The 11849-nt window shown below is 35.1% G+C and overlaps 1 protein-coding gene across 1 annotated transcript; it reads left to right on the plus strand.

Moving 5' to 3' along the window:
* Window positions 1–638: 638 nt before the first annotated feature.
* On the plus strand, window positions 639–6892 carry CDC45 (cell division cycle 45; the record flags this gene model as incomplete). The annotated part of the gene is made up of 11 exons (XM_010022123.1): window positions 639–700; window positions 1108–1158; window positions 1989–2108; window positions 2494–2625; window positions 3010–3108; window positions 3355–3516; window positions 3712–3850; window positions 4217–4300; window positions 5457–5575; window positions 6054–6130; window positions 6828–6892. Coding segments are annotated over 11 exons (1110 nt in total), but the record flags the coding sequence as incomplete, so codon positions are not given.
* Window positions 6893–11849: the final 4957 nt, after the last annotated feature.

Here is an 11849-nt window from a genome sequence, read left to right on the forward strand (position 1 = left end):
ATATTTTTTTTATATATATAAAAAAAACCAAGTAGTTTGACTTGGCAGCTTGTTATTACTGGTGATGAATTAGATACACCATAGAAGCAATACTGAATAGACTGGCAGACACCAGCCAACTGAGGCACAGTGCCTACTGTAATGTTAATAGTGGGGGAAAACGATAAACCAGAACTAATTTTATTGTTTCCTATCTTTAATGCTGGTATATTTAAGAAAAAAAAAATTGTAAACTTTTTAGGCCTTCAGAGAAGTATCTATCTATGCACAAGATACTCTCACAAAAGGACTTTAGTATGTATGGAGATTGTTTTCCTTCCAGAGTTTTCAAAGCATCAGGATATTTCAAACATAACACTTAGGGCATGAAATTGTTCCTTCAGGCATTTGGCCTCTTGTCCGATTATGTTTTGTTAAGTGCTGCTTTATATCTAATGCAGGTTTCCAGAGCCTGTATAAATATGTTCCTTTCTACTTAGCGTCTTTGACAATCTGTCATTGTCTCTCTGACTCGGGTGTGATTTATAGACCTTTAGAAACATGCTAGTACATGGCAAATTTAACTGTGCTCTATTTCTTTAATGAAGTGAGGATTTTGTGCCTATTTATCCCATCTTTTTTGCTTTTCTTTCATGTAGTCTGCGATGGTGATGTTTGACCTGGCATGGATAATGTCTAAAGACTTGAATGACATGTTGTGGTATGTTTCTTTTATCATTTTTTATAGATGTCAGAAGTTAAAACCCATAATAAAGAGAGGCAAGATTTCCCAAAACTACTTGATTTCAGTATGAGGTTCTAGTTTATTTTGAGAGTGGAATTGAATTTGTGTCTTGAATTGGGGGGCACATCTGTGTAAATTAATTATAAGCAAGAAATAGATTTTGCATGGAAAAAGGAGGATGGTACTACATGTGTATGTCTGCTAAAGAGAATAACAGTATATAGCTTTGTTAACCTCTATGTGTGGTTGGTAAACAGTGTTTCTGACTTCTTCTGGTACATACTTAGAGGGTTAAATATAACATAATATACTGGAGTATTTTTTGGTATAATTTTTTTTTTCCTCTCTCTCCCTCTCTTCCACTCCCCCCCCTTCAATTTTAGGTGGGCTATTGTTGGCCTAACAGATCAATGGGTCCAAGATAAAATCACTCAGTAAGAAAGATATATTTTTTTATTATTTATCTTCATTATTATTTGTTTATATATCTTTTAGTTTGTTTGGTTGGTTTTCTAGAACAATAATCAGGAAACGTGGGAATTAATACAACAGGAGATAGTTAATAAACAGTGCTGTTAAATATCTTGATGAGTGAATGTGATCTGATGCCTTCCAAAAGTGGAAAAAGTATCTCAGAAAAAAATACATATTTTTCTTTTCTACTCTTGAGAATTTTTAAACTTTATTTTTCACAAAATTGTAAACCAGTCACTTCTGATCTGGGAAGAAATGGTGTTTAACAGTAGTTCATGTAAATATGAACTTGATACAGTTTTATTAAAGGAAAAAAACATTCTGTATCTTCCAGCTTCTTTTTACAGTTTTAGTTTAAGAGTTTCATATTTTATCTTTTTTTTTTTTTCTTCCTTGTTTCTTATTTCCTATTAGATACCATCAGGATTCTAGTAGTACATGTGTAGACTTTAATTCTGGTGTTCTGTTGTTATAAATACACTGATGTTTTTAAGGAGATAATTGTAATAAGTAAATAATTTCATTAGTCAATCTACCTGGCTCTCCATATTGTTTGGGTTTTGCTTGTGGTTTTGGGGGTATTTTTATTTAGCTTTAATTCCCTTCGTACGTTGGCTGAATATTGAAAGAACATTATTTAACGTATTGGGGTTCTTTTAAAGATGTATCTACAGTTTTTATGCTGCTGACTGGCCAGTGGGTAAACGTTAGGAAGCATTTTTGTGTTCTGATAATCAAGAACAAAAATACACAGGAAGAATGTGAAGTGTCAAATTTGCTTCTGTTTAAGAATGAAGTATGTGACTGATATTGGGATTCTACAGCGCCATGTGTCTCGCCATAACCACCGCAATGAGGATGAAGAAAACTCTCTGTCAATTGACTGCATGAGAATAGCATTTGAGTATGAGTATCCTTGCATAAGATCTGGGGAAAATGAGCCCTACCCATTGGGTGAACCCCAGTTGAGTTTTTATCAACTTAAAAAAAAATCCCAGCACCCTCTCTGCTGCTGCAAATGGAATCAAAAGAAATGGAAATTTGACTGTTTTGTTGAACATGAATCTCTTTTGATAGCTCACGTAGCTTCAGTTCAGTTTAACCTGTCAGAGTTAGTTATAAGTCCATGTTGCTCATTTTGTTGAGTGCACCTGCAACTCCAAACTGTATCTTATGTAGTACAGAGTTGCATTATGTAAGGGCAACTGAAGAGGTACTAGTCATGGAGTTTTGTTACTATTTGTAACTTTAAATTATAAAAGTGTTTATAGTTATCTGCCTTAATTCCTGTTCAGTCTGCGCCTGGCACTTTATCAGCACTGGTCTCTATATGAAAGTCTCTGTAACACTTCATATACCTCTGCTAGCCTTAAGCTCTGGTCTGTACAAGGGCAGAAGAGGCTCCAGGAGTTTTTGGCTGACATGGGGTGAGTTATAAAAATCTGAGTATTAAAGGATCATTTTTTTTCAATGAATAATGGGAAAATATTTATAATACATCTTTTGAGTAGTCATTAGTTTTTAAATGTGATTGTGCGGCTCTGAGTAGTGCAGTGTCTCTTGGAGTTACACAACTTATGTCTTGGTGCCCAAGGAATGCAGCTGTATGGCTTTATGGAATAGTAAAAACTAGTAAGTAACCTATGCTCTCACATCTGCTTTTCAATGACTAAATTAAAAAGAATGCAAACAAGTTTTGTCAGATTTAACTTGGTAAATTATCTAATATTAAGAAAGTCTTCTGTAAGGACGGCAAAATATTTTTTTTATTCTAGCATACCCATCAATGTATTTTTCCCTTCTGTTTTTAGTTTGCCTTTGAAGCAAGTGAAACAGAAATTTAATTCCATGGACATGTCTTTGAAAGAAAATCTCCGGGAAATGATTGAAGAATCTGCAAACAAGTTTGGGTAAATTGTTTTAAATACCAATACTTTATCTGAAAATGCTTTTCAGTTAAGTTCAAATATTTTTGTATGAAGAGTATGTAACATCTTGTTTTGAAAAATATGGGGTTTAGATTAACAAAGTATTTCTAGGCTTGTTGTAAATGTTAGGGTCTGATTTGTCTTCGTGTTCTTAACATTAAGGTACTGAGGAGATGGCTGGTCAATGTTGATAATGCTGATCTTTACTGAGCTTATTTAATTTTGCAGAATGAAAGATTTAAGAGTTCAGACCTTCAGCATTCACTTTGGCTTTAAGAACAAGTTTTCAGCAAGTGACATAGTTTATGCAACAGTTTCTCTCATGGAGAATGTAGAAAAAGAGGGGCCTGAAACAACTAATTTCATTAAAGCTTTGGACAGTCTCTCCAGGTACTGAAAATGTGTTTCTTCATTCTTTTAGTTTTATTTAGGGAACGTAGGTTATGTTTCTAAAAGATGCATTGATGCTTCATAAGCCATTGAAGAAAAATCAAAATACCCCTGTTAATAGTTTTTAGAACCTGCTTTTGTGTGAAAAGCTTTATTTTCATATGAAAGTGTCTATTTTTATTCTTTCTGTTGCAGGGGTAACTTGGACAAACTGCACCAAGGACTGGACTTAGCCAAAAAGCAGTTATGTGCCATTCAACAGACTGTAGCCAGCTGTATTTGCACCAACCTTGTAATTTCTCAGGGGCCTTTTCTCTATTGCTCTCTCATGGAGGTCAGGATTCTAGTTTTGGCTCTCATTTGATTCATATTTGGCTATATCAATCATACTTGAATAACACTGTTTTCTGAACCACTTGACTTAATGACTTAATTAGAAAGAACTTATTTGTAATGTGCTGTACTCTGATGGATCAATATTGACTTCTACTCTGAACTTCCCAAAAGAAGAATCAGTCCTCTCGAAGGGAGGAGGGCTTAATTTTGAAGTCAAGTGGGTGAGCTCAGATTCCTAATATTGTAATGATTCTTTCTGGTGTTCTCTGAGCCATACAAAACTTTTAGACTTGTCAGTAGATACTTAAAGAAGTGGAGGAATCGTCTTGTATTGTAATTGAAATAGTTCTTCTTCTTTTTGTAGGGCACACCAGATGTGAAACTATTTTCCAAACCAGTGTCTCTGTGCCTACTTAGTAAATACTTACTCAAATCGTTTGTTTGCTCTGTAAGTAAATCAAAAGCTTTTGACTAACTTGTCCGTGTAGTAATTACTGTAGTTCTGTTGGGTATGTGTAGCTGATTATTAAAAACATGACATGAAAGTATTAATGATGTTTTCTGCTAAATGGTTGGATAATTTTAGCTCAGCTGCAAATGCTGTTTTAGGAAAGAGATCTGCCTCAGGGAATTCATAGCATTAGTAAGAGTTTTCATTGTCAAGATACTTACAATGTATCTTCACCTAATCTTTACCTAATTTTGTAAGTTTTGAGGGAGCTTATCACTAAATATGTACAGTTAACCTGACATGCAAAAAAAACAATATTGCAGGACTGGTAATTGTGACCTAAAGATTTCTGTGTCTGTTTAAGTAAAATCCTCTGATCTTTACAACTAATGTAACTGAAGTTAAATTTCATTTTTCTTTTGAGCCTCTATTTATACAATTCTGATAAAAATGAGGTTTTAAGTTTAAGAACTGTCTTCACAGTAAGCACTTCTTTACAATTTGCAAATGAAATTATTGTGGTTCATCCTTACCAGATTGCATCTGTGTGTCCTCATTTTAAATGTTAAACACGGTCAGTAACTGATCTACCACTAGAAGCAGGACAGCACTTTTAAGACTCACTGCAGAACATTTACTTAGGGGCAGAACACTTTAAGCAAACTTAGTTCATTTATTTAAGTATCTAAAAATGTTAAAATCACTGCTTTAGATTAAAAAAAAAATCACAATAAGCTGTAACTTAATTAAAACAGTATGACAGAGGAAAATAGTTTCTAGTGAACACTGTGTTTGTCATTGTTTTATATGTTGTATTTCAATGTAAAATAATTATTGCAAAAAAAATGCCTAATCCAAGTTTTCAGATACCCATACCTGCAATTTTAAGAGCTTTTTTTCTTTACTGTAAATCATATCTTGTCTGTATAGTTTCTGTGTTAAAATGGAATGCAAGATTGGAGAAGAACCTAAACTTCTATTAGTCCTTAAGTGACTTTTACTGTAACAAAAAAAGGAGACAAAAGAGATTGTGTGAAGAAACTGCCTTCTGCTGAACTACATTATAGCTGTGTCCTTTGATCACATAGTGAGCTGAAACTAGATTGTTTCCTGAGTTTTGTCTAACAAAGAATTTTGTCTTTCTGACTTCCAGACAAAAAACAAGCGTTGTAAATTGCTGCCACTGATAATGGCTGCACCAATGGATGTTGAACAGGGAACTGTGATCATGGTGGGGATTCCTCCAGAGACAGAAAGCTCTGACAAAAAGAAGTAAGCATGTTGTTTAGAAGCTTTTCCTAAAGGTCTCTGTAGACTTTTCCTGTCTCTGAAGCAAATATCTCTTTCCTATACCTATTTAACACTGAATATGTTGAGTTGAATTATGTCCTTCTTAAATGGTATGCATGAGATACTTTGAGAGAGAATACAGATGTTCCACCATTGTGTTTGTTTAGGGTTTTTTTTCTCCTCCCTCTGAACCATTTCTTTATCTTAAGAGTGAAATAATTCACAATATGACCCATGACTTCATTTCTTAAAGCCTGCAATGTTAAGATTTTTGCACTTGAATAAATGAGGGGCATGTTGAATAAATGGCACATGAAAAACATCTGGAAGATGTTTTCAGCTCTCAGCAAGGAAAAGGTTCCTTTCTTCTACCTTAGTAAATATATCTTTTTCTATAATGCTCATTAAGTTGTGTGGGGTTTTTTGGTTTATGTTTGTTTTTAATTTTTTTTGCCCCTAGTTTTTTTGGAAGAGCATTTGAGAAAGCTGCAGACAGTACCAATTCTAGGACTTTACACAACCATTTTGACATGTCGAGTGAGTAGTGCTGCCCATCTCTTTTCATTCACCAAATAGTCCTTTAGGGGTCAGTGTTTATGCAGCCTCCATAAAGCACAGCTGTAGAAATACCCTCGTGCTGTGACAAACGTCAAGGGTGTGTATGCCATACGCTATTCCTGAGTGTAGTACAAACACAAGCTGTTATTTGCCAGTCTGTTTTTTCTAAGTGCTGTCTTGTGTGGAAACTACTAAGCAGAGGCTTGGGTATCTTTTTGAGGCAATCTACATTTTTGCATGAAATAATGATTTTCATGTGTGCACTTCGGTTTAAAATCTATGAGCTTATCTGTGAGGGGTTTTATATTGAGCAGCCTAAGTACGTTACTGATGTTATGAGATACTTTATTGTCTGTTTGAAAAATAAGATACTTATGCAAGGAGATTTGCCTATCTTTGTGCTTACAAAAGAGGCAGTTTTTAACAATACATACTTATGAATGCATGTTGTACAAAGAAACTTCAAAAGTGGCTGCGATAGCATGTAGTGAGCACCTAGAAACTGGAGTTTGCTGCAATCTGAGCAAAATAAGCAATGTGCATTTAGTGCAAATAGTTTCTTTTTCCTTCTAAAGCTGGTTAAGAATATAAGTAAGTATACTTGTTATTATTACTGTTCAAGTGTGACATCTGGTATATCTTTGTTATTTGCATCTTGTAATGTTTTATGTTTTAGTAATTGAATTGAAAACAGAAGACCGGAGCAAATTTCTGGATGCACTCATTTCCCTCTTGTCCTAATGGTAAGGAGAATTAATTAAAAATTTAATTACTGGTTATTTGCAATTACAGTTAATTACAAATCAGGTTAGTTATATTAACGTCTGTTAATATCTGTAAAATGTTCTAAGCTAATGTGGCAAATTCTAGTGCAAATATAAATTGATGATAAGAATTCCTTACAAAAGAGGATTGTTTTTCTTTTGGAGAGGAAGCTGTCAATGTACAAGTAAGTTTTTCTTCCTCCATAAGAGATTTATTTAAGTTCCATCATCCAGAAGCTTCTCTTCCATTGTTCTTGACTTTTTATGGCTTTTTAACTTCAGCTGGAAAAGAAACAGCTGATTTGTCTTGTGAGAGAAATTGAGATATTAGCTAGTTGTAATTGATATTCTGTTACTTACTTCATTCTGATGGCTTGGTCGAGCTCAGGATGGAATTGTGGCCATAGCAGTGCCATTCTTGCTTTGATGTTAATGTAGAATTTCCATTTTTCTTTCACAATGTTAAGGTAGCCTATATCAGTGTGTAGTTCTTATCTGGAATAAAGATGGGAATATAAGACTTTCTGTAGTTGTGACTATTAGCTTCACACTAGTTCAAAGTCCGTTTTAAAGTTATTTTAGGGCAAGACAGATTTTACCGTAGCTCTGATGAGACTGTCAAACTGTTGCAATTATCTTCAGATATTCACTGCTTTTCAATGCTGAACTACTTTATTGGTTTGTGTGTGTTTATTCCGTAGTGATGGGTGGCAATAGCTTGCTTTGACCCAGAGAAGCCAAACTCTCAACTGAAAGTAGTTTTGTAAAGTCTGTTCAGACAACCTCTAAGAAAGTATAGAAAGTACCTCATGGCTTTTTCATGCCTAGATAAAGACTTGGTCTTTAGTATTAATATGTGAAGTAATCTCACAAGATTATGGTGTATATATGAAAGCAAAGTAGTAAGATAAAGACTTTGACAACAGCCTGTGAATGTTGTAGTCCTAGTCAAATGACAATGTGGCCTTTTTAAAATGGGCATCAAAGCTACAATTTCTTTCTCTGTTCACTCAGAAGTTTGAAACAGTGGCTCGATAGCTGCAATTGTTTGTTAGACAGCACAATTGTGTTGTGCCTGACTTCCAAGAGTTCTACATCTGTTTGTTTCTTTCTTTACACTCGGACTACTGATTGTTTTGGTTTGTCTTCTGCCCTTGTTACACAGTGGTGCATTTTGGCTCTTTGTGCTGGAAGCTGAGGATCAGATGCATCTGAAATTATTTTGGATGTTCCAAAGTTCATGGTGCTGTAATTGTGTTGCATCGTCTTGCTTTGTCTTTAATGTGCTGGTATAGGCCTGGACTGTTTTTATGCCTCAGAGGGAGGTCAAAATGATTTTAACCTTAGCATGCAGATATTGAACATGGCTTCTTTGTAAACATCCCGTCCTTGTAATGGCAAAGGGTGTCACACTTGTATTGGGAAATGGACTTCTATTTGTTGAACCTGCTTTTATTAGTAGACATGCTCTTGCGGTGTTTAGTTTTTGGCTAATAACAAAGAAAAAGGTTTTAAGAGTTCCATATTTATATTACCATATTATTACCATTTAAATGTTCTTTTTAAATTGTCTTGAATGCCTTTAAGTTTTAAGATTTTAGGGCTTTTAAAATCCAAGTACTGAGTAACTGCCAAATACTTTCAGTCATGAAAGATCTAGGGAATTTCAGTGCCAATAAAGAATTTGTAGTCATGTGTTGTGATACTGTATTGTCACTTGTAGCTTGGATATGGGAATAATTTTCCAGGAAAGAATCTGAAATACTATGATAATTGTGTAGAGACTGTAGCATTATAAATATTGACAGACTAGCCGAATCCTGTTCTGTAACAGTGATTTCATTTCACTTTGGTCATATGAATTGGTATGGCTTGTTAGACTTAACCTGCTCTGCATTGGGAGGGTATGTACATGTTTGGAATTTTCTTGTAATGTTTGCTTGAATTGTGTGACTTCAATGTTTTCATATATTATAAAGAATATGTAAATGTTATGTATCATTACTTCATACTTTGTACAAATGTTTAATACCAGTTAATTTAATACTAAATGTAGCCAACAGAAAGCTGATTAAACTATATATTTCTATTCAAACAAACATGATTTTTTAATTTTTTAAATGTTGTCATCTTGTCTGAGTAAAATTCATGTGCCAAGCTGTGATGGCCAAAAAATTGTGCTTCCTAAGATAAAATGTAATGCCACGTTTAGGCTTTGCATGCTGGCTGGGTAGTATCAGCAACAAATTATATGCCCCCTTACCAGTGTACTTTGGAAGGCAAGAGGGTTCCTGTGTGTTAGTAGGCGACTGTCATGTCTTGAAAAATAGACAGATTTTCAGGCACGTGCACCATTCAGCTTCATCATATTGTGTTGTACTGGATGAGAAGTGGGAGCTAGTTTTTATGCTGGGGTGTGTTGGTAACTGCTTTACTGGCAGGTTCTTCAGCCTCCAAATAGACGTGTAAACTTGAAGCTGTGGATCTATTACAAGGAGCTTCCATTGTTTGACTTTGTTTCCCTTTATTACTTGTTGTGTTTGGGTGGTTTTTAAGGTTCTAATTTTCCCAAGATCTCCCGGAGGTGCCAGGTATGCTTTTGGAAATCTTTAGGATTGATCAGCAGCTGTTGAACCGATACCAAAGTCATCTAAATGTGGCCCCAAATCAGTCAAAGACTAAATGCTAAAAACAAAGTTAAGTCTGTGTGGAAACCTGAAGAAGTCTTTGTCAATTGATAAAACTTTTGCTTGTCAACATTTTACAATATGTAAAATTGCATCAGACATGCCTTATGTAGTTATTCTATAGAGTCTGTAGATTAATATGCTAATATTACTTGGAGAGTCATTGTATGGGAAGCCCCAGAATTGTGCAGTCCCCAGTGTGTAGACAGAAAAGCAGTTCAGTTCAGCAATGGTAATTTGGTAGTTTGAATGGCTCATTGAAACTGTTGTGTAGGTTAGTTAAAATGGTCACTTCTTAATGGTTAAGTGTTGGAGAGAGGCTCCGTGCCAAGAGCTCGCGAATTTTCTCCATGAAGAGATTCATTATTAATAAATTATTACGCTTTTTCATTTTGATACATTATTGTGCTTTTGATTTATTTGCACAAACAGAAAATGTGACTCTAATGAGTCATCAAATAAGTAGTTTGAGCACTAAGAAATCTGCTTACACTCTTAGATGTATGGTGATATTCCATCTAGCCACGTCTGAACACTAATAGAAACATTCCCTAAAGATCATACTTGAACTGGAGTAACTTCCACTGTGTTTGCTTGCTGCAAGTGTAGCCTCATAATCAGCTCTTTAAATTATTTCTGCTGCTGCTAATCTGTTTTAGAGAACAATACAAGTATGAAACAAATCCTTAAAAATATTTTAGTTTGTTTTTTTTTTTTTTTTGTTTAAGAAAATAAAATAATAAAAATCCTTAAATACCAAAGTACTGAAGTAGCTGAACAAGCTGCCTAAATTACACCATTCCTGCACAGTGATTCATGGCCATTTTCTTTCTGGGGTAATAAATTTAGACATAATTGAAACTGCACAGTAAGGACCTCATTTGATGGGGATTAAAGTGAATCCCTTTCCCCTGAAGAACTGTGGTGACTTAATAGACTTGTACTTTGCCACCATCAAGGTTGTGTAGTAGGTAAGAATTAGTTCTTACTTCCTTTACCACTTCTTTTAAGATAAGTGAAAATGAAAAAGTATTAACAAGTTGTATGAATGAGCTACTGGGTCTACGCACTTTAAAGAAAGTAATAAACAGGCTGTTTAATCAGTATCTTGACCTCTGTAATGTCAAAAGCAGGTGCTAGGGGAAGAGTATAGAAACAAAGCAATTGCATCTGATGCTTCCTTCTAGATAGAGACATGAGTACTCTCCCAGTCCTCATACTCAAGGACATCCTGAACCAGGTGTTTCTCTGTATTTGGTAACTGTCAATAGTTATCTGTGAACCTAGGTAACTTCCTCTGGAATCCTTGGCAGATTCTAGCCTGTGCAATTCTCTGTTGTGAGTAGATATGTGACCTAGCTGGGTATTGTGTGAAAAACTGCAACTTCTTTGTAGTTGTTTTCACTTGCCAATGGCTATCTTACTTGATGCTCTGTAATCTCTACTCTTCTGTGGACTCATTGTTTTGTAAGCCTTTATATTCCCCACAGTCATCTCTTGCCAGTCTGAAGAACCACAGCCTGATTTTTCCTTTCACAGGTTCTGTATCTTGATTACCCTTGTTGCTCTTCTGTAAATCATTTTCAGACAGGGGAGAACAAAAACTGCACACGATATTCAAGGTGTGGGTGCACAAGTCTATGGAACAGTGTAATAGTGTTGACTGTTCTCTGTTTAATAGTTCTTAACACTCACTTTGCCCTTTTGACAGCTGCTGCACTGATGTGATGACTTAATGGATCTAGGTGATGTAACACCAGTATCTCATTCATTGCTCTTAATAGTTCAAATTATCATTTGATTGTTGATTTTATGTGTATATCTGTCAGTCCTGATGGTTTTGATTGCCTCAGAAGGAATATTCTTGAAAACATTCCTCTGAAAGTTACTTTGTAAGTCTGGCTTGTCTGAGGGAGAGCAAGCAGTGAAATGTTTGTTTCTTTCAAATGGAAAAACTGAAGTCCCTCTTGGCTCTTGTGTACCATTGTTGGCTTCAAGGTGGTACTGAAAGTTCCCTTCGGATCCAGTCCAAGGACTTTGGAAAACATATTGCCCAGGGTGGAGCTCTGAAGTCCAGTGCCACCTTTATGCACAAGCATTTGTGTTATAAACACTTTCTTAGCAGGAAATATTACAAACATTCACTAGGGAAACCAAATGTTGTGAGCTTTTATTTTGGACTGGAGTCCCATTCTCTTCAAGCATCTGAGTTTTGTTTTTTGTCATTCAGAAGGTGGCAGAATTAGA

The sequence above is a fragment of the Nestor notabilis genome, unplaced genomic scaffold, assembly GCF_000696875.1.
Source record: "Nestor notabilis isolate BGI_N333 unplaced genomic scaffold, ASM69687v1 Scaffold36709, whole genome shotgun sequence".
Taxonomy (NCBI): Eukaryota; Metazoa; Chordata; class Aves; order Psittaciformes; family Psittacidae; genus Nestor; species Nestor notabilis.